Here is a 27,606-nt window from a genome sequence, read left to right on the forward strand (position 1 = left end):
AATGTGACTTTCCTAGTTAAATAAAGGTTAATAATAAAATACTCTGAGTATCTGATGCACAAGCTGTAGAGGCTCCGCCCTCTTTGGTAAAGGAGGGCGGGGACCAACAGCTCATTTGCATTTTAAGATATACACACAAAAAAAACATATTTTTGCATAATGGTATTATGAGCTGAAACTTCACAGACACATGGGGACACTTAAGACTTATATTACATCTTGTAAAAAGGGGCATAATACGTCCCCTTTAAAGTGAGGTGATTGGCGATTTCTGTCTGCACGAACAACAGAGACCATTGGCTGTGCAACAAAGTTGCAATAAGATCAACTTTATGCAAATTAGTTGCTTAGTAACTGCAAAGCAATGTGACCACTCAGAACACCTTGCAACACCTTGGCAACAACCAATGGAAAACGCTTTCTGAAGAAAATGTAAAAATCTGGTTTATTCATCATTGTTCTTTATTTATCTTTAATTTCATGGAAACATGCTGATAACAGTGTGATCAAGTATCAAGTGTCGTGCGTTCACTATTGTGTGATGTTTTGTGCCTTAACAAGGCTTATATTCACACACACACACCGTTCTTCAGGGATTCTCAGACCAGCGGTGTGTTCATTCCCTTCCTCAATAATTCATGTGGATGCAGTTGCTCTCTGGTTCTCTGTACTGTATCACTGTGCTATTGCTGTGCTGTTGCATAGTTAATGCCTTTTATGAGGCATTCTTTCATTGTGTGTGTGTGTGTGTGTGAGTGTGTATGTTTGTTTGTGTGTTTGAACAGATTGACAAGGGCCAGAGTCTGTCTTATCTGCTAGCCTCCTATCCATATCTTCCTCTATTTCATTCTCATACAATCCCTGAAAACCAGGAAAAAAAGTGCATTGGTTTTGTAGACAAGAACTGGGCTAGCTGAGGTGCAACATTAAAAATTAATCGTGAAACTATTGCAGCAGTATTTTATGTTAGCAGAACTACTCAATGTCATCTTTTTCCCATTTAAGCTGTGGCAGTTTGCAGCTTGGTGACATCCCCCATGAGCGGAGCCGGCCCCCGAACTGCAAGGGTCTCCCCGGCTCCACCCACCAAACATCCATCACCCTCCGCTCTGACTGCAGGCCTTCGAGCTGCCAGCGCTGACGCTGCCAACAGCCTGGAAACAAATATACCTATGATGTACTGTTGTTCACCAGGGCTTTAGCCGCAGTGCTTAAATTTAAAGGGGACGTCTCATGGAAAAACTGATTTGCTGTTGCGGAAACAGTTTGATGTACTGCACAGTCATGAGCTCATTAACATGTTACCGCCCACGCAGGGGTTAAACTGGGATTTTGAGGTGGTGATACTGGTAGTCTAAGCAAGATATGGCCTGACCTGACTCCCAATACCCCAAAAAGTATAGCCATATACCTGCATATTCCAGGACATGTCCGGCCGGGATTTCGAGATCGCCCAAAATATCCGGGATACGGCTTTTGCTTTCTCGTCGCCATTCATTTTGTTTACATGCACACCTTTTGATTCAGTAGGACTGAATTAATTCCGATTGGTGAATCTGAATGTAGTGTTTACATGAACGCTAAACAAGTGATCGGTTGATGTGCGTTTTAGCATTGCTAAGAAAATTCCTGTGTTTTCGTCTCGATCGGGATCCGTGTGAAGCAGAATGCATGACCTGCAAAGCTGGCACGTACGTGTCAGTGTCAAATAATGTAATAATGTAAACATAATGAATGGTGACTGTAGAAAGCAAAAGCCGAATCCCGGGCATTTTGGGCGATCTCGAAATCATGGCCAGACATGTCCTGGTTAAACAGGACGTATGGTCACCCTAATATACAGTATGTTGAAACCCTCTTTTACGATAGAACATGAAATGAAATTAAAGTTAAAGCCAACTAATGTTAAAGGCACACTATGTAACTTTTCGCCACTAGAGGTCGTTTATTCAAAACGAAGGCGTAGCTTGATGACGCCTTGATTTCGTGGAATCATGGGACTCGGGCAGAAATCATATTCATGGATGACCAGTAGGGGTGTAACGATACACGTATTCGTATTGAACCGTTCAGTACGAGGCTTTCGGTTCAGTGTTCGGTACGCATTTTCAAACCGAACGGTTCGTTGGACCATTTTTCCTGCCGACCAAAATTTCGTTATTTCAAATGTAGGCGGGTCGCGGGTGGCAAGCACGCTCATAAAGTAAGAGACGCTGGCGCGACCACAACATTGTCCAACATCATATGGCAAACGTAATGTAAGCGGAACGAAACTGAGCTACTCGTTATTGTGTGGTTGACGGACCGTTTATCAGTTTGGACCAGTGCAGTGCGAGCCGATCTTGATCAAGCGACACTGTTACTACACAGCGCTAAGAGATCCAGTAAAGAAATAATTTGAATTCGCCACAGAAGTAATAACATTGCTGCGAGATCTAGTGAGAAACATTCTCATTTCTCCGTTATTAACGGATCAAACAGCGCGTGGAAACCAGGAAGAAACATTGTGCCATGAATGAACTATCCAGTGTCCACAGATCTGCAACATTTACCATGGATTTACTGTAGTAACACTAACTGCAACCATGGAAGTTTGGCAGGAATAGTAGGCTATAATGCTTTCAAGTAACGTTACGTCGGTTTTATTTTGACATTATGAATAAAATTGCTGCCCTCAAATGTTAATCTGAACTAAAATAAACCTTTGTTTATAACTACTACAATATTAGGCTACATTTAATTTTTTCCAAGGAGCTGTTTTATATGCTCCTAAGAAGAGTAAATTATAGCTCCATCATTGCTCAAAGTTAAAAAAATATATATCATACTTTATTATGTTAGTTTTAATTAAAAAAAATTAAAAAAATTCTCTGGCATTTATTTCTTTTTGCTGTATCGAAAACGTAACGAACCGTGACACAAGTGTATCGTATTGAACCGAACCGTGAATTTTTTGAACTGTTACACCCCTAATGTCCAGTAATGTATTAAAGTTACGAAATCCTTTGGAGCAGAACGAGGCCGCTGGAGCGATTGCTAATGAGAGACAAGCACGACACACGGCTCGAGAGCAGTGGAGCAAAGCATATTAGGCATGGTAAATATGGTACTCGCGGTAAATCAAGAAAACGAGATTTAAACAAAAAGACTAACTGTGTTGAGCTGTATAACAATGATTCGTTTTCTGTCGATGAATGTATCCAAACAGTTGCTCACCTTTCTAATAAAACACATAATATATTAAAGCATCTTTGGTGTTTCCATGGTTTCTACAAAATAAAACCGTAAATCGAGGGTAACGATGTCATTGATAGGCGACGGATGGACACAAGTCCGTGTTCTGGTTAAAACTGCTTTTTTCTCTGAATTTGAACATTCTTAGAAACATTTGGGATAATGTAAGTACACAAATCAACAAAACATATGGTTCAAAACATTGTTCTAGTGGCTTTTGGATATTTTGATCCAAAAATGTTTCATAGCGTGCCTTTAACAAATAAGTACCTATTACCTAAATATATGAATGGATAAAATTAGTGCATGTGTGTTTGGGAGAGAGAAATTGTTCATTTAAGTTGTCAGAAAGTGATTTTATGTGTAGTTATTTCGTCCTCACCTGCAGCGAAGACCTCAAAGCGTTAGATTAGACTTAAGCTTCAGGATGAAGAGCTGTGGTTCACATTCTGTTTCTGAGCCAAATAACCACCTCTTATCTGCAGTGATTGTAGTTATTTAACCCATTTGTGTAAACACACATTGTCCTCGTAGGAAGAGACACACATACACACTTCACAGTCTCTCAGAGAGAGTGTTTGTGTGTTACAGCTGATAGTGATCATATACCTGTGAGATCACAGGCTCTGACTTTTATTTCACAGACAACTCTCCACACTTTTCATGCACAACACACACGCTCATGCAGGACGCATAAACGAACAGTCTCTCACATTTACATTTAGTGCTCTTCTGACTGAACACACTGCTTTTTTAAAGTGCAGTACTGTATAAATAGACATGGAAAACATATTTTTCTCACTGAATGAATGGCAAAGACTAATGATGCTTTAGAAAAACAAACACTGTACTGAAAACCACCCAAACTTTGAGAAATCCAACATGAAATATTCATCAAAAATTCAATTTCTCTACTTCTCAGATAAAACATGGTCCTTGTTATTGTAGTGTTTTACGGTACAGTGGAGTGTATTACAGTACAGTGCTACTGTTGTATACAATAGGAATAGTTTCAGTATTTGTGTTAGCATTTGTATTACTACAGTGTGCCGATACTTGGATTCATAACTCTTGGTTTAGAGTTATAGTTAAACAGACTGCAGTGTAGTTTAGTGTAGTTTGTGTTCATACAGTGAGTACATTGTAAGCTGCTTCATTACTAGCTTTCTGCAAGCTATAATTTAAAGTACAGTAGTTCCGTACAGTCAAGCTCCATTTTTAAATTTAATTTTCTTGTTTTATATTATTTTATTTTGGAAGTATGACTTTTCTTCTTAGCTTTTTTTTAATCTTTTTTTTTTATCCCTATATTAGAGTGTTTTTGCTTTTATTTTATTTATTTTTTAATTGTATTATTTTATACTGGTCTGTGTTTACTTATTGCTACAGCTCACTTGTGTTTTTCTCAACAAATAATTTGATTAATTAATCATCATATCATGCGTTCTCACATCATTTATTTAATTAACATTTTTAATTGGAAAGCCTATTTGTATAGTATAGTATAGTATAGTATAGTATAGTATAGTATAGTATAGTATAGTATAGTATAGTATTTTATATTCCCACACAACCACAAAACAAAAAGAAGTTATGTTGTTGGGCTTGAATTTTAAGGCCTCATTCAATCTTTAGTCCCGCTGACCTACCAAACTAAAGTTTTTTTAAACAACCCTCACTTTTTGCAAGTCAAATTTTCCATTTAATGGATTTTAGATTCACTCTAGAGTGTCTGTATGTGGCTTGTAGCGACTGACAATTAAAAGTGCTCCTGGAGGTTCCTTTCAATAGCTGAGCTGAGCGCTGAGACATGTGTACGTGTGTGTGTTTGTGTGAGTATTGACCTTTCTGAGAGTGCATTAGCACAGTGTCATGGAGTGGGTGGAATCAGGGCCCCTTTGAGAGCTGCAGGATGTGGCCATGGATGTGTTTGCCTATCTGCCTACCATTTTCAGAGAGAGAGAGAGAGAATGTATCACTCGGTTGTTCCCATGAGATACCCTCACTGTGTAAGTTATGCCCCTCTACTACTTTTTCACTTCTTTTAAAGGGATAGTTCAATCAAAAAATGAATACGCTGTCATTGTTTACTCACCCGTAGGCTATTATGTTCCAAACCTTTCTGCCTTCTGTGGAAATCAAAATTTTAAAGGATATCCTGACAATTCATTCCAAAATAATGAATAAGTGAATGAGGACTGAAGCCACCAAGCTTTAAAATGACCCCCTAAAAAAGTGCAATTAAAGTATCATAAAACTTGTCTCTACGGCAAACAATTCTAACAAGTTCAGTTTACTTAAAGGGATAGTTCATCCTAAAATGAAAATTAAGTTATAATTTACTCACCCTGGTGTTGTTCTAATGCAGTATGTCGTTCCTTTTTTTTTCTTTTTTTTTTTGACCACAACTGGAGACATTGGAGATGGAGACAAAAAATGTCCCGCTAGCATTCGTCCATTTAAATGGCAGTGAATAGCGACCATCATCAAGCTTTTAAAAAACTATTACAGAGTGGTACCATGCAACACGTGTCTCATATTCCAAATGTTCTGGGGAATTGCTATAGGGTTTGGTTAAAGACAAACCAAAATTGAATGTATTATTTAACAAAAATCCTGACCGTGGCCGTTGGTTTTCTGTGCTCGACTGCGCATTCATGAGACTCTATTGGCGCTACATTATTATTCTCAACGTGGATTTTCAAGTAAACTGAACTTGCTCAGACAAAAACTAAATGTTATGTTGTTATTCATTAGCAATGTCCGATTTGTGAATGAATCATTCTTTGGAGTCGGACCCATTGCCAAACCGATCCGAATGATTTGTTCATGAATCTAATTGTTTTGGTTCTCTAGTTTAACTTAAAGGGATAGTTCACCCAAAAATGAATATTCTGTCATTAATTACTCACCTTCATGTCGTTCTAAACTCGTAAGACTTTCATTCATCTTCAGAACACGAATGAAGACCTTTTTGATGAAATCTGAGAACTTTCTGTATGTGAATATAGAAGCCATCTATTCATCATATAAAACGATCTGAAAATTTGGACTAAACCGCTCAATTCATATGGATTAGTTTAACGGTCTCATTATGAACTTTTTGAAGCATCAAATTGGTATTTGTGTAGCTGTCCAGAAAGCTCTCAGATTTCATAAAAAAAATCTTCATTTGTGTTCCGAAGATGAACAAAAGTCTTACAGGAATAGAACGACAGGGTGAGTAATTAAAAACAGAATTTTCATTTTTGGGTGAACTATCCCTTTAATGATGCAATGATTCAAAATGACTGAAAGCAGTTTACAGCTTACTGGAGGAGAATAGATTATATTATGAATATGACTTAAATTTGGGTCTGTTTGTCATACAAAATATCATGACTTCTCTTCTGAAGTCATATTCATAATATAATATATTCTCCAGTAAGTCATATTATCGCACAAGTCATATGGTCCTGGTTTCACAGACAGGGCTTAGATTAAGCCGGATTAGGTTTTAGTTCAATTAAGACATTTAAGTAGCTTTTATAAATGTGCCTTGGAAGAAATATTACTGCTGTGCATCTTGAGACAAAACAATGTCACTGAAATATTTTGAGATCTGTCAGTGCAAGTTGCTTTCAGTTAAAACATCTTAAACATGCATTTTAGTCTGGGACTAGGCTTAAGCCTTGTCTGTGAAACCAGGGAATGGATTACTTCAGGGGTGCCCAATCCTGCTCCTGCCGATCGACTGTCCTGCACAGTTCATCTCCAACCCTAATCAAACACACATGTCTTTACTTTTCAAGTGATCCTAAAGACCTTAATTGGTTGCTTCAGGTGTGTTTGATTAGGGTTGGAGATGAACTGTGCAGGACAGTCGATCGGCAGGAGCAGGATTGGGCACCCCTGGATTACTTGTACTGTATTAAACCTTAATGGTGTTTTTTCTCATTTTGGAGCCTGACGGTCTTTATTCACTTTTACTATATTGAAAAGAGTAGATTCATATGGATTTGGAATTTTTTGTTTGTTATTCCTTCAACATTTTATGTATCACTAAGATTTTATTCCTTCAGCCCTCAGAGAAAACACACCTGTGCATCGGTTTCTAACCCCTGGAGCTCCAATCTCACCTCATCTTTCCCCAACATACCCATAATGCCTCATTCTACGTGCCTGTTGTGGTGATTGCCATGCTGAAGGTAACAGAAGCGTGATCTTTCTGTAATGACAGTGAGAGAACGCCGCTCGTCTCCCGGCACGTTTGAGCGCCGCGGTCACCCGCTGTACGTTCAGCCACATTACCGTCAAATGCAAAAGCTCACACTCTGAGTACACACTGTTTTAGTTTGCTAGTTAAACAATCCTCCGAGAGTTTCGACACAGATGCGGTGCTGCATAAAGAAGAAATACAGTCCCAGTTCTGAGGCTGTGGTTCTCGCTCAGGTCATAAATGCATCGTCTGTGTGAGAGGGGCTCTTGGGAAATATGTTGAGTTTTGTTTGCTTGTGTTTTTCTTTTTGCTTTTTTTGTATTTGCATCTAGCTAGATCAGTGCATTACCTCCTGCTTGGTGCGTACGGAGCGGAGGTGATATGGTAAAGATGCAGGGAGCTCTCGGCTGTTTAATTCGTGGCCTGCCGTGTTGGACAGAGCACGGTACAGTAGGTCTGATTAATTAAATTCGCCTCGCTCAGGACGGATTTCTCACCGCTGTCAAGATTTCAATTTTATGTTAAATATTCTCTAAAGGGCAGGCCCTTAAATCTTATGGGCGGAGAGCGGCAGTGGGCTGTGAACATAACCATAGGCTAACTGCTAATGATAAGAACATGCACCAGAAGAGGCATCTAACACACTCGCTGGATTAGATTGTCAATCACTCTTGTGTCCATCGACCTAGTAAAGGACAGTCAAACATAAGCTTGAGACTTTGATATCAGCATGTCAGTATTCAGTGCATGTCTTATTCATCATAAACTAATTAATGTGTTAGGTTAAATGAAGTAGCTTAAAGGGTTATAACGTGTTACTAAAGGGAATATATTAAATATGATAAATAATAATACATACACTACCATTCAAAAGTGTTTTTTGGTAAGACTTTACTATAAGGTTCATTAGTTAACATTAGTTAAAGCTGCAGTCCGTAACTTTTTGAGGTTAAAAATGATCCAAAATAAATTTTTGAGCAAGTACATAACCAGCCAGTGGTCAAAACTGTCTGCTTGCCGTAGCTCGATTCAAAACAGTACGCTTGTAATAATGTTTTTAATTCCAGTGGTACTGGTGGATTTCCGCGGGAAATTCGAGCATGTCTTTGCGTCATTACGTCACATCTGTACACATAAAGAAAGTGTCCACTAGTAGGCTATTGCGTGCGAGGATGTTGGAGGTGGAGATTTATAGCCTTTTCTCACAGCACTTGGTATAATTAAACATATAAGAATAGAACCTTTTCTATTCTTGTTCCATTCTTGTTCTATTTTAATATATTTTAAAATGTAATTTATTCTTGTGATGCAAAGCTTTATTTTCAGCATCATTCCAGTCTTCAGAGTCACATGATCCTTCAGAAATCAATCTAATGTGCTTAATTGCTGCTAAAAAAAGGTGTCTTATTATCAATGTTGAAAACACCTTCATATATTTGTGGAAACCGTGATAAAACATTTTTTTAACAGCATTTATTTAAAATTTATATTTTTGTAACAATGTAGTGTACATTACATATATAATACTATGATACCGTTAAGTCCGAAAGTCTGACATCATGTTTAAAATCTGGGTTTCAAAATCAAATTTAAACCTGGAAATAATCATCTCAAAATAAAACTTTTAAGATATTGAAAACTTTTGAACTAGGAAACATTTAGCGGTATCTGCAAAAGAGCTTTTTTTTCCGCTTTTTTTAGTCAGTGATCGATAAATATATCTTTGTGATTTATTAATGCAGCGGCGTAAGTGATTTCAGTGCATGCTTTTCCTCATTTGCATCATAATTGGATTAGCATTAAATAGGTGGGAAATTTAGAACAGGTTACAGTACATGGCTTTGCACATCTAAAAGTAATAATGAGTAGTTTAAGCGTTAATTACAGCACATCATCCGCCCCCATACCTTACTTTGTGAGCTGGTTTTTATAATTACAAAAACCTGCTTTGATTAGATGTAACAACGGTGTATTAACCTGTACCGTAACTTTTCAGATTTCTGCAACATGATGTTGTTGAGATCAGTTAAATAATAAGGGTTGTGTTCTTATTCTACACAACCTGTACAGGGTGTGTAATGCAGGCATTCAAGCCATGAATAAATATGTTAAACAGGCTATGATGTTATGTAACATCTGCTTCTATTTGATACAGTTAGTTGAACAATAACTTACAATGTATAATCGTCTGCCAAATGCATGCATTTAATTGTGAAGTGCAATCATATTTAAACAAATAATGCTGAAAAGGGAAAAGGCATTTAGGTGGGGGGTTCACACAAATTTCAAGTTTGCAAGTGTGATATGGCTTTTATTCAACAGTAATACAAGAATTTAATATTGGATATCTTACATTTTACATGCAATATGCCAAATTATTTTGTCTGTTTTTGTGTGAATGTGAAAATGGTTACAAAAGAAAAGCTTTGAAACCACCTCCGCCATTATCAATGTTGGGGGAAAGTCACTTTTAAAAGTAATGTGTTGCAATATTGTATAACTCCCTATAAAAGTATCTAGTTACGTTACTTAGTTAATTTATTATGGAAAGTAATGTGTTGCGTTAGGTTTGCTATCTTCCAGGCCTTGCAGGTGTTTCTTTTCTTTTTTACTGAGAACTTAACAACTATTAACATACATATTCATTTTCTTTTAAAAACACATTGAGAATATTATTATATTCTTACCATTCCTGACACGGGGGTTAGTCTGTTCCCATGTACGCATTAGTGCACGTCTAAGTGACAATGTTATAGAGAAGAGAGAGAATTTTAATTCAGTTGTTTAAAAAAATGTTAAGCTAATTAATTAAACTGAAAAGTAATGCGATATATTTATGTGTACATGTATGTGTTAAGTTACTCATTAGATCAAAATAGTAATCTGATTACATAATGCACGTAGCTTTTCATGCGTCCAACACTGTCCATTATATACAAGTGCCATTGTACCTTGAAGCAAAGGCATGCTTGATTGTTGTGGTTGTAGAGTAGAGTGTACCATGTGTTTTTTTTTGGTCCTTTTCCCATTCATTAATCATTATTTGAGTGAGTTTCTCAGCTGTAGGAGGCGATGTGCTTTGTCAGTGTCTAAACCCAGCAGTGGTGATGTGAAAGGAGGCATTTGTGCTGAGGTCGTCACACACTTCACAATGTGCAGTGGCCTTAACTGACCACAGACGCCCAGCATTCTGACCAGATCTCTGAATTATGCATCAGTCCCTTCCTGACCACTAGATAGTACGCAATGATACCAGAAACAGTTTCCATAGTGTCACACACCATTTAGTATGCTTTAAGGAGTGCTATGCCTTTGCAGGTTCATAAACACATTTTTTTTTTTTTTATTATCTATTTTGCATCATTGTAACCTGCATCGAGGTGAATTCCTTGATGATCTTGACTTGGGATGATAATTTGAGTATTTTTTTTGCTGTTTGCTATCAGTTTTCAGTGTGTCAGCCGATGTTTTTGAGGCTGGCGGCGATGGCTTCGTGCCCCTCACCGTTTTCAGCAGATTCTGGCACGTTACTTTGTTTAATCGGATAATTGTATAAATGTAATGCCATCATTTCATCAAAGAGAAAAGGTGAGCTGATGACATTTTCTCAAATGTCAGAGTTATCTTAAGTCTTTTATTACATCACATTTAAACGAGGACACACATTCGCCATCTCCTGATGCTATTATTATAACATACAATCAGGCATTCATAGAAATTGCTTATTATACTAATGTGACTGTCAGGAAAGACAGCGGATGGGTCCGTCAGGGTGATTAGCTGTGGGGTTTGTGTGTCCAAACAAACCAGAATTATAATTTTGAACTAGATTTTTACATTTTATGAAGAAGATGTAGTTCTTCAGAATCTCTCTCACTGTATGTTGTGACAGACAACTATTGTAGTTGTCCAGTCCGGCTCCGTTCGCACTGCAAAGTGTTCTTGATCTGTATTTTGTCTAGTTTTCTATTAAAAATATTTGAACATCCTTAAAACAAGATCAGTTTAATTGTATTTATTTATTTTATTCATTTTCATTCAAATTATATTCAAAGAATGTATTTTGTTCTGAGAAAATACATGCAAATTGTTTTTTTCCTCTTAAAACCAGTCACAATTTGTCAGGTTTTATTTGTGACATAACTTTTTCTAAATTAAAGTTGTTTATTTAGATATTTTACCAGAAAACAAGACAAAAATGCTGATTTATTTATTTATTTTTTGCTTAGTATCTTATTGCTAAGTGGTTTTGGCATGTTGCTATATGGTTTCCAGTGGCAGAAAATTATCCCATAATTTACACACCCTAAAGCCATCCTAGGTATATACTGTACCCTGGCTCTTCCAAGCTTTATATTGGGAGTGAATGGTACCTTAGATTTCCAAAAAAGCACATCATCCATCATAAAAGTAATCCATACTGCTCCAGGGGGTTAATAAAGGCCTTCTGGCAACTCCCGGCCTAGCGCTGCCATTGATGCTAGTGATAATGATTTCTAGTGTTCTGGATGGTTTCTTACTGGCCTAAGTCAAACAAGTCCACACTTAAGTAAGTTTATATGGTATTCTGTTTCTCTAGATGGGGTTGTGGTCCCACCTGCAGTGAAACTCTATGTTCTCTACATTTACAACATGGTATAATAAATTATCTTTTGAGCTGAAACTTCACAGACACATTCTGGGGACACCTGAGACTTATATTACATCTTGTAAAAAGGGGCATAATAGGTCCTCTTTAAAGAATTAAAGTAGCATTTATATATATAGTGCAAACAGTGTGTGTTTAATACTTAGAATCCCCAACTCAAAGAATGACCGACAGTAATATTGAAGCATCACTTGCCTTCGCAAATTCCATTAATTATGGAAATCTGAATATAAATATATATATGGAAGACGAATATTTATGGCAAACCCAGTGGAGCTCGGCCGTTCTCTGTGAGCATTACCCATTAGTCATTAACACAGTATGGTAATGATGGGTGTGCATGTTTGACGTCTCCACCATGCCTTCAAGCTCCTGCTTTTCATCTCTTTCTCCGTGACTTCTAATTCCTCTCACATCTGATTCCACATTTCAGTTTCATCCCCAAAATACAGATTTGTTCAACCTTTCTGTGTCAATAGCTTATGTTCTTTTGAAACAAATGAACAGCTCTTTTATATTTCCTCAGCTTCAATTACCATTCCCAGCATTCTGTGTGTGTGTGTGTGTGTGTGTACGCTTGAGGGAGTTAGACAGGATGTTCATTATCATACCATAGGTCAGGTCTGTGTGTATTTCCCTAATTGCCTCTCCTTGTACGTGATTTTTTTTTCTCCTATTGCCTTTCTTCTTCTTGTTTGATGATGCCAAATTCCAGGCCTCAGTGTCCTGCCTGATTCCTCCGTACATCCGTCTGTGCTTAGAATTATTCATCGGAATAGCAGGTGTGACGTGCAACGTTTTAGCAAGCGCCTCGGACTCGCCAGAGATGAGAAGCTTTCTCCCCACCCCCCATCCACCCATCCCGCAAACACAGACCCTCTAGTGACCCGACAACGGTTTCTGCAAGACTAACCATGACAACACGCCACACAACATGCTTCCACATCATATGGAAACAATGAGGCTTGTTGTTTCCCAATAAGAAAACGAGGGTCGTGAAGGAGTTTGACACCATCTGTCAATCTTTCAACGCCCTCCCCTGCTCCTTTTTTATTTCTTTTTTGTTCATCAGAGTCTCATAAAAGCAATTTTTTTCCCCCCATGTGTTTGTAAACAGCTCCGGGGTGACAGGGTTCTACCTGTGGAGAGGCTGCAGTCACTGAGAGTAGCTCATCCATTTCTAATGCAATTAGAGGTGTCAGTATCTCCTCCTGAGAAGCGCTTCCTGCGTGGCCACTGAATATGGGTCCTCCTTCCATTTAAATCCGCTGGATTAGATTTGAGTGTCAGCTGGCAGACCTGCTAAGTGTCCCCTGACTAAGTAGACTGAAATGTGTGTCAGTATATTATTTTCATTGGCTTGCGCACAGAATGTTGTTGCAAAAAGATGAATCGACTGTCTCAGATGTTTCTCTGAAAATTCAGTAACACCATGTCCTTACTAGGATATTTTGGGAGAATTTGATGAGAAATGTTTGAGATCGTACTAAAATCAATCAAATGGCAAATCTTACCACTTTTTTGAGACTGTTTTTAGATTTATTAGAAGCTCTAGAGAAAGATACATATGAGATTGCTTATGTCTTTTTCTCGGGATAAAAATCTGAGAATCAAGAGACATCAGTAAAAGTCTTTGTATTCTTTCCATTTAATCTCATTGCTGCTGTCTAGGGGAGATGTTAAAAATATATATTTTTTGTGGATTTTTTTTTAATGGAAACACATAATATCCTTTATTTATGTTATATAGGATGAATGTGCATCCTGTGTTTGAATCTATTTGCTGCTGTTTCACATGTTCTGCAATATACGTGGAAATGCCGCCATTAACTTTACATGCTGCTTCAGAGAAGATCGACTGAGATGGTGTTCCTTTAACGCGAGTCCTCCGTATCATTAATAAGGGTCATTTAGCGTGTGGTAGAGAGCGCTGGCCCGCGCTCTTTGTCTTTAGTGACACCAGCGCCAAATGAGGAGAGACAATGTCTCCCACTGATCAATGAGGGGAAAAAATGCTGTCAGTGAAATGAAGTTAAATCTAATGTGATAAACGGCCCCGTCTGTCAGCGGGATCAGATCAGAGGTTTTAATTTTATTCAAGACATTGCGGCTCAGGTAAATAAATAAAGGGTGTAATGTAAGGAGGCACCGCGCTCCCTTGAGAATCTCAGCCTGAAATTTTAGAGGATGAGATGCCATTTAACGAAGATAATTTATATCTGCTGTAGTCCTTCCACCTGAGATCTGAGATCTTCACACTGGACATTATTTTTATTTTTATTTTTATTTTTTTCACCTCCTAGCATCTTCATAATAGAGCAGTGGATTCTGTATAGAAACTCTATGTACATAATCATTATATCTCCTTCTGTAAACATATGCTAAGAAACATTTGGGTATTAAAAGGCTTGGCGGATTTGTGTGTCAAGGAAGTATCTCAAGCTGTCTAGCATGGCAGCTCGAGCACCTTAGAGCCTAAGCCTCTCGCCAAATCCAAAGATTGTCAATAAATTTCATTCTCAAAGTGGTCCTGACTGAAATATATATATTCATTTATTTTTATTAAATTATTTTAAAAAAATTTGCTTGCATCTGTGCAGGAAATGCCATTCGGCCCATCGCATTGCGAGCAGTGTCCGCTATAGCGAAAGCTCTGCCTGGTTTTCCCATTCTGGCCACAGGGGGCATCGACTCTGCAGAGTCCGGATTGCAGTTCCTCCATGCAGGAGCCACAGTGTTACAGGTAAGTGATAGAGGCTGCACCCGAAATCACATACTCTAAGTAATAAGTAATTACTTTTCCACCGCTAAAAAGTATGTTCTATATAGTACAATGTGTAGTATGAATGGACTACATTTGCCATGTCGTCATGTGACCTACCAGTGTTAGTTGCACTTTTTCCCATTCATAAATCCTCTCTCTTGGCCTCATGGGATAGTAAACTGTCCATCATATGCACACTTCAGAAATTCGTCTAAATTAATTAGTCATCTTGGTACTCTTTGCCTAGTCTTTTACGAGTACTATGAATTCTGACATACTACTCTTGTCACATACCGTTTTCGTCTACTACATAGTAAGGAAGTATGGCGATTTCAGATGAAGCCAGAGTCTCTGTCCAAGACAGTGTGCAGTATTAGATCAGGCTGTTATATATTAGCACTTTATTCAAATCAAACAAAAATGCTCTGTAGTGGGCTGAAAAACGAATCATTTGGTATAATAAGAACAGTTTTATTTTTTCGGGAAAGCATCCATGTACTTTTACAAATATCAAAAGTCAAATATTATCTAATGATGATTTTATATTAATAAGACCACCATAAAAGATCAAACAGGACAACAAATACTGATAAATTGCAGTAATAATTAAAAAAATATATATTTTGAATGTAATAAGTAGTTTCAACAATGTCAATTAAAGGGGTCTGAGCAGGATGAGGCCGAGGGCCGTAAGAGGTCCTATTATGCCCTTTTACAAAGTCTTGATTTTGTTATTGGGGTGTATTAGAATATGCTTTCATGCTTGATTGATCAAAAAACATTATTTTTCACATATTTTACATTATTACAGCTCCTCTCTCTTTAGTTCTGCTTTCGATGAAGCCCCTCCTTCCGAAATACGAAATGTGCTGTTATTGGTTAGCTGGCCCAGTGTGCTGTGATTGGCAGCACTTCGGGAAATGTCCCACCCCTCCATAACCGCTAGAGTTCTGCTCTAGTGTAAATATAAAGGATGGTGGCAACTTCTAACCCAATTCAGACCCTGACAATGTTAACAAACAATAGGAGCATCCAGAACGGATTTCATGCACGGAATTTGCAAGCACGGATTTCACAGAACGTTTCAGAGTGGTATGTTTTTCTTGTACATTATAGGTACAATGCTATCCACCATTTAATCATGATATTTGTCGGAAAACTACGGTTATACAAACAGTAATCGATCACAAAAACATGATTAATTTTTCTAAGGGGTGGTGAACAGCCTTACAAAAATGAGAGTTTACAAAAGCTGTAGTAAACAACACTATATCAACACTAATGTTGGCTACCAGGTGAGCGTAGCAACAACATTAAACTTATAATTAGAACTGTTAATATAAAACGCAACTACAAAAAATAAGACATACTAACAAGTTGTCATCCACAAACAACAGATTGTCCTGACAAAGTTGAAACTGTTCCATTTCAGGAGAAGCTTTTGTGTGTAGCCTTCATCGTGGTTCTGGAAGCTGTTCTTCGTAAAATGTGCAGCGCACAGATAAACTTCGGTATTATAATGTTCAGGAACAGTGTTTAAAATAAATTTTAACCAATCTAAGCTCGTCAGGCAAATGAGGTGTGGACAAAACAGTGTATCTTTGACACATCAGCAGCTCATCCAGACCTCGTCCTCATTTCTGTGTATTCCGTGGGCAAGGATTATTTAAATAAGGAACATTATGACTTCATAAAGCCCGGAAAAATTCATGGATTCATAGAACCGCGACATACTAAATGAAGCAAGGGGTGTAGAGTTACATTCAAGCTATTTTAAGGCATGAATCATTTTTTTATAAGGAGAAAAAATGTTTAAATATGTAATTTTGGTGATCAAAGATGAGTTTTGAGGGATAAAATGATTGACTAGAGCAGAACTTTAAATACAATATCTTCCTTTGGAGTAGACATTGAGCTTTGTAACCTTGCAGATCTTTTTTATGCTCAAACAGCAACATTACATACTAACTAAAGTTTAAAAAGAGAAAAAGCATAATAGGTTAAAAGCATAATTTTTAAACATTTGATCAAACCTTAAGTTTGATCAAATGTTTAAAAAAAATTGTGTATTAATGCAATAAAGATGCATATTGCACGTCTGATTTTTTATTTTAATTGTTTACTTTTATATGCAAGATTTTTCTCATTCACTTCAGTAGTGTTTTGCTTTATCATAGCTTTCACTAACATTAACAAACATTGTAATTTCATTAACATTAACAAACATTATAATTACTTTATAAAATACTTAATAGCTCATTAGAACCGCAGTGCTGCTCAAACTCATCATCAGAACCTGGAAGAGGTTGCTTTGTTGTGTGACGTCACCATAATTAATAATCTATGCAACTCAAGTCCAAATATGTTTCTAGTTTATGACACAATTTGTCATGGTGCGCATTGTGTGTGTGCATTGATACGCAATTACTTTTAATTGGTATCGTCAGCCCTGCATTTGTCTCAGCTGTATACAAAGTTTTAATTAGAAAACTTTGTTGTAAATGAGATACAGTATAGTTAAGCATAATATTTAGATTGCAGATTGAAAAGTGTTTCTAAACTCTCCACATCATGGCTTGCTTGTGTCTGGGGAGTAATCAAATAGAGAATCTGTATGCAAATTGAATCTCTATCTTTGAATAAATGCATTTACTATTTTTAAAGGTTGATTTAATGTTTCGGTAATGTCTTTCCCTCTCCTACCTGTTCAGTGGGAACACTTGGGATCTGAAGAGCCTTTTTTGCATTCAGACATTTGTCCTTTGAGTTAATATGAAAATTTAATTACAGAATAACTTGGGCTCTTAATAGAATCATAATGCTTTCGATTACAGATCCTCCGCTTTAAAAATCCGTAATTTGTATTTCATCTTACTCAATATAATCACTGTTTGTGATGCTTTTCTTGCTTTGGAAATGTTCCTGCAAGTGATGAAAGAAAATGCTTTTTTGTGTTAATATTTTGGGTTTAGTGGAGGATTAGTGTTGTGAATCGTGGGGTTTGGATCTGGAAGATGAGTTTGTCGAGAACACCCGCTGTGACGCGCGTCCTTTCAAACACATCAAAGAGTCTGACTGCTGAGAAACTGCATGCAACACACATCTGTGTGCTTCATCAGCACCGCCGAAAACTGATTCTGATTGCTGCTTCCTTTGCAGTGTTTTATCCTCAAGGATAAAACCCGCTCAACCGGGCCTGGCTTGGTTTCGTTCCCCGCACGCCTGCCGAATTCAGGTCAGGTCTGGGTCAATGGAGAACGAACCACCTTTTGGTTAAGGAATGGTAGCGGTTGAAAGAATGCGCTGTAATTCGAACTGTTGCAATCAGCGAGACTTGTAGTCAGAACTGAAGGGACTTGGAAGGAGTGAATGGGAGAATCAGGCTCTTCAAAAGACACAAAACATCTCAGTGTAAACACAAACGCTGTAGGCGCTCACGCTATTGTTTCTAAGCAGACACATCGATTCGACGGCGCATCAAAAGTATTCTCCCAAGAACAAATAATATAATGAAGTCCATTCATATCCTGTATTGATTTCTCCGGATCGAATGGTGTTGAACCTGTGGAGTTTTGACTTTCCTTGGTTATTGAAGACAAGATATAGGGTACGATGGAAGCGGTGCCTGATTTATCCCATTAACTAAGAGAACTGCGAAACCGTAAAGATAATCGTGTAGAGCTTCGGTGATACCTGCAGTCTTTCTGGTGTAAATGTCCCTAAAAGTCAAGAAAATGTGTGCAAGAAAAGACAAATCATTCCATTCAAATGATCCACGGCATCCTGGAGAACAGCAGATCCTTTATTAAAATCATAACTCAAAGTTCATGGCTGTGGTTCTTCCACATTCTGCACAGACTGTGGATGTCGCATACACCAGCAGTCTGTGTCGCTCTGATACAGAGCTCAGATTAGCATTAGGATGTCTAGATTAGCTCTGAAAATATTTGTTTTAGAAAATCAGTTCGTTAGCACGCTTTATCCCCTTAAAAATGCTTGCTGAATCAACCCAATTTTACAACTGAGTGATGTACAAATGTTTTGCAGATTGGCCTGAATCATTTGAGAGAACTGGTTCAAAAGAATGTTTCATTTGAAAATTGCAAGAATATTTTGAATTAAATTTTAGTTGCAAATACATCTTATTTTTATAAAACCAAAATAAGATGTGTTAGAAACATTGTAAAAATGCCTACCTGGTTGGTTTTCTGTTTGGCTTCCTAGTTTTTCCTAGTTTTTCTTACTTTTAAATCGCGGCCGTGCGCATTTTACTTTTTTTGGCAATTCGGGGGCGGCAATTGCTTGGATGGGTTCATGATTATTCTTTATGATTATGTTTGCAGGTTCCCTATTAGCATTGGGTTTAAATCCAAAATATTGCCAAATAAAATAAGCACTTTTACATTTCTCTTTGAATCCTGAAATCCTGACCAAACTGCAATGTTTTTGGTATGTTTGAGTTAGTTTTAATATAGCATTTATTGAAACTATATTTTGGTATTATAAACTATACTATATTTTGGTTTGAAACTTACTTTGTGACAGCTAAAAAAGTGTGTTCTATTTAGTATGAATGTGTGTAGTATGAATGAAATTCTGACGTACTACATTTGCCATGTTGTCATGTGACATACTGTTGCGTCGCTTCACCATCATTCACAACTCCTCTCCCGTGGCCTCATGGGAAAGTGAAGTGTCCATTGTTTGCACACTTCAGAATCTCGCAGGAAGTAGTAGGTCATTCAGGTACTTTTTGCCCACTCTTTTTTGCTCACTATGCTTTCGGACATATACTTGGTGTACTGTTTTTTGCCTACTATAAGTAAGAAAATATTTGATTTTGAATGCAGCATTTGTGCTTATGGAATGTATGTTTGTCTTCAACGATACTGACTTAGTTCACCCAAAAAGAAAAATTCTTTCTTCTGCAGAACACAAAACATATATATTGGAAAATATTGAGGTCCATATAACACTAGAGCCAAAAAGCAATGAGATATTTTTCAAAATATCTTATTTTGTGTTTCTCAGAAGAAAGAAAATCATGCAGGTTTGGAACAATATGAGGGTAAGTAAATAAAGAATTCCTTTGCCTTTAAATGCTTGTTCCTTTTTGTCTTGATTCAAATTACATAGCATTATTTGACAAACCGGGCGAGCTAATAACCCACATCGTTACTGGGGTTCTGCGAGCATGTACTTTATTCTACCGCAGCTAATGTGACCCCCTTGTCAATCGATACTCTTTAGTTGATTCATTACCAAATACATTGCTTTGCAATCACCCTGTAGGGGATCCGGGACTCCTCATGGCGCCGTATTGACTTTCATGTGTGATGATAGTGTAAAAGTAACCTACCTGTGTTTAGAGCCTGTTACTATTCAAGGAAAATCCAAAGATCTTGGAATGCTACTAGCTTAACACAGTCAAAATACTTTCATTTACTGAAGCAATGATGTCAAACGTTCACACTCACGGTGTTGTTGTAAAGTATAATGTCTGCTCCTTTAATAAGATTGGGCTGTTATGATAGATTTTCGCCTGTCATGAGACAGTAAAATAGCTGCATTTAGTGGCAGCTGTAGGAGATCAGGACAGCGTTTTCATAGGGAGGTCTTTGGGGGCAATGGAGCAATATTTCACTAATGGCAGAGCTGGTTCAATCTTAATGATCCACACTGTAATTTGGGTCCTTCCCGGTGCATGTAAACAGTTGCGAGTAGCAATAAAGAGACCGTCATCAAGTAGTAAAAATGACTTGTGGCCAAGAAAGCATCAGGATTTTGTAATTTCGTTTCAAACTGCTAAATGTTTCCGTAGAGAGGGGTGTAAAACAAAAGATTTGTCTACAACAACACAAAGCGAGCTTTCATCAAGCAGCCTGGTTAGAGTCGGCCTTAGAAACCACATTTTCACAATGTTGCTTGTTTGCTTGCAGTTAGGTTACATTCTAGTACAACGTTCTAGATGTTTACGTGCTGTTTACGTATTTAGATAATTGTAGATCAGCTTGTAGATCATTTTATTTTCATATACTCAAATAAAATGTAATGGAAACATTGTGAAAATGCCTATCTTTTTGGTTTTCTTTAAAGTCCCCCTGCAGTCAATAATTGTATCTCTTAAAACTCATCTTTGATCACCAAAATGACATATAAAAAAATTTCTTCTTACATTAAAATAGCTTGAATGTAACTCTACACCCCTTGCTTCATTTAGTATACGCGGAACCATGAATATGCAAATTATCCCCACCTCCACTCACTCATACCAGCTCAGAGATCCACTCGTTGATGATCACGCGTTGACCTGATTGGTTACAAGGTAGTTTGTAACGTCAGAAACACCAGCGATTTCAAAGTGCGTTTTTGAGACTGTCTTTGGGTCACTGCTGTTTTAAAGAGAAAATACTCAGCAATGGTGTTGACTTATGAATTTGTACATGGTTTGTCTTATAGCATATTAAAAACACCACATAGACATATAAACAATATTAAAAACTTGATTTTCACCACAGGGGGACTTTAAGTAGCTTCAAAACATCAATATAATGTATAAACTGCAACGTTTTTGGAACATTTTAGTTAGTTTTAAAATGCCATTTAAAGGAAACAGGATTTTATCATTTCGTTTCATATTGCTAAATGTTTCCGTAGAGAGGAAACAAATGATTTGTTAACAACATAGTGAGGTTTAACAAGCAGCAAGGTTAGATTCTGCCTCAGAAACACAAAACGTTTTTACAATGTTGCTTTGGTTGTAGTTAAGTTGAATCTAGTACAACATTCTAGATGTGAAATATAAAAAAATATTGTAGCCAGAACGTGATGTGCAAGACACTGTAAATAAAAAAGTGCAATCAACTTACTCACCTAAAGGATTATTAGGAACACCATACTAATACTGTGTTTGAACCCCTTTCGCCTTCAGAACTGCCTTAATTCTACGTGGCATTGATTCAACAAGGTGCTGAAAGCATTCTTTAGAAATGTTGGCCCATATTGATAGGATAGCATCTTGCAGTTGATGGAGATTTGTGGGATGCACATCCAGGGCACGAAGCTCCCGTTCCACCACATCCCAATGCTCTATTGGGTTGAGATCTGGTGACTGTGGGGGCCATTTTAGTACAGTGAACTCATTGTCATGTTCAAGAAACCAATTTGAAATGATTCGAGCTTTGTGACATGGTGCATTATCCTGCTGGAAGTAGCCATCAGAGGATGGGTACATGGTGGTCATAAAGGGATGGACATGGTCAGAATAGCTCAGGTAGGCCGTGGCATTTAAACGATGCCCAGTTGGCACTAAGGGGCCTAAAGTGTGCCAAGAAAACATCCCCCACACCATTACACCACCACCACCAGCCTGCACAGTGGTAACAAGGCATGATGGATCCATGTTCTCATTCTGTTTACGCCAAATTCTGACTCTACCATCTGAATGTCTCAACAGAAATCGAGACTCATCAGACCAGGCAACATTTTTCCAGTCTTCAACTGTCCAATTTTGGTGAGCTCGTGCAAATTGTAGCCTCTTTTTCCTATTTGTAGTGGAGATGAGTGGTACCCGGTGGGGTCTTCTGCTGTTGTAGCCCATCCGCCTCAAGGTTGTGCGTGTTGTGGCTTCACAAATGCTTTGCTGCATACCTCGGTTGTAACGAGTGGTTATTTCAGTCAAAGTTGCTCTTCTATCAGCTTGAATCAGTCGGCCCATTCTCCTCTGACCTCTAGCATCAACAAGGCATTTTCGCCCAAAGGACTGTCGCATACTGGATGTTTTTCCCTTTTCACACCATTCTTTGTAAACCCTAGAAATGGTTGTGCGTGAAAATCCCAGCAACTGAGCAGATTGTGAAGTACTCAGAACGGCCCGTCTGGCACCAACAACCATGCCATGCTCAAAATTGCTTAAATCACCTTTCTTTCCCATTCTGACATTCAGTTTGGAGTTCAGGAGATTGTCTTGACCAGGACCACACCCCTAAATGCATTGAAGCAACTGCCATGTGATTGGTTGATTAGATAATTGCATTAATGAGAAATTGAACAGGTGTTCCTAATAATCCTTTAGGTGAGTGTATATGTTTAAGTAATTTCAACTTAAATTACATTAAACTGATTTTAAAAAATGAGTTGAATTTTGTATAACTTGTAAAAAAAAGTTGAAAATTGCTTAACAGTGTGTATTTGAAGACAAAAAATGATCAGTACTGCAAATTGGAGAAAAGTACATTTTAGTTGCAAATACAAATGTAATTATATACAACCAAAATTCAAATATTGGAAATGTTCTGAACAAACAGGATTTTTAAGTAGCTTCAAAATGTCAATAAAACATGATTTTACTATGTAAGGAAAACTGGATTAAACTGCAATGTTTCCTGTATTTATTTAGGTTTTAAAATAACAAGCTTTACATCAAAATTAAAATGCAGTGAAAATACTGTTGTTTGTTGACCGAATGTATGTTTATGCCAAAAATACATGCAACGTTTATGAAATATAAACAGAATTTGACAGAATTTTAATTTATGGGTGACCTATCCCTTTAAATTCACGTGCATTTTCAGTTGTGCGACCACACATAAAAAAAAAAGAAATGAAAGAATGCTTATATCTGAAGAAAAAAAGGCTAAAGGTTGCATCCACTTGTTAGATACCAAACTAGACTGTATTGACTAAATATAGTCCTCTGGTTCAGTGGCTTGTGAAACGTATTTACTTCCAGTGACTTCCATAAAGATGCAGTCTTTTACCTGAAGCGCTAGACAAAATATCAGTTGCTCGTATTTTCCCGGTGTGTTGGTCAATCGGTGCGAATCAAAAAGGACAAGAGCTTCATGCATAGTCATTGTAACATTTGGAAGCCAAACTAAATCTCTTTGGGGGAGATGCACGGCTAAATGCCAGGATTTTATTGCAGGAAATAAAAGAGCAGACAGAAAGAGAGAGAGAGAGAGAGAAAGAGAGCAAGATGAGGGTAGAGGGAGATGGAAAGAGCAGGAGCGCTGAATCTAAAAGCGTCTGAGATCTCAGAAGGAGTTGAAATCAATGCACCACCACAGTTTTCAGTGCAGATAAAAAGGACCTGCCATCTCAATTGCCTGGAAACTACTTAGAAATTCTCACTTCAAGTTTATTTCAGGATTTGGCCACATTAGCGCTAAATACTCCGGGTCAGGATAGCTTTGATGTTCTGCATCAAATGAAAAGCAATAATGGGCAGCGACTCACAGAGCAACAAGCCTTGGATTTTACGGCCTCATCAGACATAGGATCATGCCGTTTAGTTTTGTTTGCTCTTCTTTTAATCATAATGAATCATTTGTTAGCTCAAATCCCAGGTTTGCATCCCAGCTCACATACGTATCTATTCATGGTTTTTCTTTGATGAGCAATAGACCACCCATCCTTCCTCCGTAGGATCACTGATCCTCACAAACCTGTTAAAACGGTGTCCAATTGACGTCGTCTGCTCTGTTAACTGCAATAATTACGAATCAATTGTTAAACTGCGGCAGGCATCAGTGGACTCGCGTATTTGTTGATGTTAAATCAAGGTGAAATGACATCGACCTGATTTGGCCTCGTTCAAAAAAACAAACATTCGTTTGTGATGTGTAGATACGAACTGTGGCATATGCGGGGAGAGAAACAAGTTTTATGCAAATTAGAATTCTAATGAAAACATATCTCCCAGAGATGCGTTAGCCAGGGTAAATGCCTCCATTTTCTCAGCATGAGGTATTCCTCGTGGGATTTAATTTTTAAATATACAAATGACGCAGCACGGCCAATGATCTGCACCCCCCTCCCCCTGAGAAAGTCTTTCTTGCGACTGTGAGGAGGAGGGAATAGGGCTGGGAATTGTTAGGAATGTAATGATTTGGTTCCGATTCCACTTAACGATTTGGATTCCTTAATGATTCCATTCGCAGCCCCCTCCTTTCTCACTAAACAAAACATTGTTGTATGGAAACATTACTATTTTTTATGTTTTTGAAGGAAGACTGCATTTATTTAATCAAAAATACAGAAACATACAGTAATATTGTGAATATTGTGATACTTTAAAATGTAATTTATTTTTCTGTCTTCAGTGTCACATGATCCTTCAGAAATCATTCTAATATGCTGATTTATTATCAATGTTGGAAACAGTTGTGCTGCTTAATATTTTTTTGGAATCTGTCATACCTTTTTCAGGATTCACTGATAAATAAAAAGTTAAAAAGAAGAGCAATTATTTAAAATATAATTTTTTTCTAACAATATAAATCTTTACTATCATTTTTGATCAATTTAACATATCTTTGCTGAATAAAAGTATTCATTTCTTTCAACAAAAAAAAAGAAAGAAAAAAAATCTGACCCCAAACTTTTGCACGGTAGTGTATGTTGTTATAAAAGATTTCTATTTTAAATAAATGCTGTTCTCTTTTAACTCTTTATTCATCAAAGAATCCTGAAAAAATTATCACAGGTTTCCAAAAAATATTAGAATGTTAGAAATATCAGCATATTAGAATGATTTCTGAAGGATCATGTGACACTGAAGACTGATGAAAAGTAATGCTGCTGAAAATTCAGCTTTGCATCACAGAAATAAATTATATTTTAAATTATATTTAAATAAAAAAACATTTTTTTAAATTGAAATAATATTTCGCAATATTACATTTTTTTCTGTATTTCTGATCAAATAAATGCAGGTTTAATGAGCATAAGAGACTTTTTTCAAAAACAATAAAAATAGTAATGAAACTTTTGACAGTTACTATATAGGGCTTTCGATTTAACACGCGTTAAAATAATTTTGCACCCATACCAGACCTAGTACTTCTTACATTTCATAAAGTTGATTGGTGACGAACATCAGGGCAACAGCTCACTGCGTAAAAGAGCCTATAGAATGCAGTTAGAATGGCCCTAAAATTCAAGATATCTCAGCAAAAATGCAAGTTTTTATCTCATAGAGGCCTATATATGTTATGTTATGTTATGTTATGTTATGTTATGTTATGTTATGTTATGTTATAGTTAAGCAGTCTATGCAGACTGCAGACGTTCAAGAACTGTTAAAGGAATGAAAATCAATCTAAAAAATTGAACTGGCTATACGAATAAGAACCTTTTATCAAACCCAATCCTAAAACTAAAAGCGAGATATCAGATACAAACTCCGAGAGGTCTACGTGTCGAGTCAGGAACCAGCTGTGAGCGTTTGCAAAGCGACTGAATGCTAATCCTGTGAAAGAAGGCAGTTCTCGGCCCGACTCTGGCTGATGTCAGATCGGTGATAGCGCCAGGAGATAAGCGTGTCTTATCTGCTTCCTTAAGACGCGGTGTGACTGCCATCTGAAGTGCCATAGACACTTGCACAAAGCCAGGCTTCAAGCGCTCCGCACATATCACAGTCTCTGAGCAATGGAAAGGGCTCGGGCACGCGCTGACGTGCGGTTGATGAGTGAGCATAAGCTCTGCGTTATCGGACTCATCTCTGCCCTGCCAGTAATGAGAGAATGAATTAGATTTCTCTTAAGGTCAATTGTATTCTGCATTTCAGACCATGTGCGTTGTAATACTGCTTTGATTCAGCATGCTGACGTTAGTCTTTTGAAGGATGGCACATGTTTTAATGACCTTCATTTCTCTCTCTCTCTCTCCCTGGATGTGCATGTGTATGTGTGCATACAGTATATTTATTTGCATGGGTTTTGTTAGTGTGCATGCAGCCTAGTGGTTAATGGTGTGACCTGGTATCTGAAGGATTGTAGGTTTGAACCCTAGGCTACAAACCTTACATTTTTACAACTTAAAGGGATATCTCACCTAGAAATTAAAATGCGGCCTTTATTTACTAATTTACTCAAGTAAATCCAGACTGACAAGCACAATTATGAAAAAAAGTATCATAAATAAAAAGTAACAATTGGTCATATTGCAAACCAGAAGCTGCATGTACTGTAAATTGATTTCCGTTATACTGTATGTGAAAGAGTGGTCAGTACAAGCAGCATTTCTTCTTTTGTGTTCCAAAACATTAAACATATCTTCAGAAATAATGTCTCCAATCATGTTTTCTAAAACACATTTGTATTTTTTTTCATTTTTTTTTTGTTTTATATTTACAAAAATTTTTTTTATTTTATTTATATACAATATATATATACAGTGAGGAAAATAAGTATTTGAACACCCTGCTATTTTGCAAGTTCTCCCACTTGGAAATCATGGAGGGGTCTGAAATTGTCATCGTAGGTGCATGTCCACTGTGAGAGACATAATCTAAAAAGAAAAAAATCCAGAAATCAATACTTATGTTTCTTATGAAATCAATACTTATGTTCAAATACTTATTTGCAGCTGTATCATACAAATAAATAGTTAAAAAATCATACATTGTGTATGATTTTTTAACTATTTATTTGTATGATACAGCTGCAAATAAGTATTTGAACACCTGTCTATCAGCTAGAATTCTGACCCTCAAAGACCTGTTAGTCTGCCTTTAAAATGTCCACCTCCACTCCATTTATTATCCTAAATTAGATGCACCTGTCTGAGGTCGTTAGCTGCATAAAGACACCTGTCCACCCCATTCAATCAGTAAGAATCCAACTACTAACATGGCCAAGACCAAAGAGCTGTCCAAAGACACTAGAGACAAAATTGTACACCTCCACAAGGCTGGAAAGGGCTACGGGGAAATTGCCAAGCAGCTTGGTGAAAAAAGGTCCACTGTTGGAGCAATCATTA

At 37.3% G+C, this 27,606-nt stretch overlaps 1 protein-coding gene across 2 annotated transcripts in view; it reads left to right on the forward strand.

Moving 5' to 3' along the window:
* The window catches only part of dpyda (dihydropyrimidine dehydrogenase a), a 174,958-nt gene that overhangs the window by 131,160 nt on the left and 16,192 nt on the right, over positions 1-27,606 (forward strand). For both annotated transcript variants that reach the window (XR_014604526.1, XM_084103109.1), the window contains one exon: positions 14,681-14,823. Coding sequence is in view for 1 of the 2 variants with exons in the window: in XM_084103109.1 (XP_083959235.1) it covers positions 14,681-14,823 (143 nt within the window). In the remaining variant the exon portion in view is untranslated. The remainder of the gene's footprint in view (positions 1-14,680; positions 14,824-27,606) is intronic.

This window comes from Abramis brama (assembly GCF_963993115.1).
Source record: "Abramis brama genome assembly, chromosome: 24".
NCBI classification, from domain to species: Eukaryota; Metazoa; Chordata; class Actinopteri; order Cypriniformes; family Leuciscidae; genus Abramis; species Abramis brama.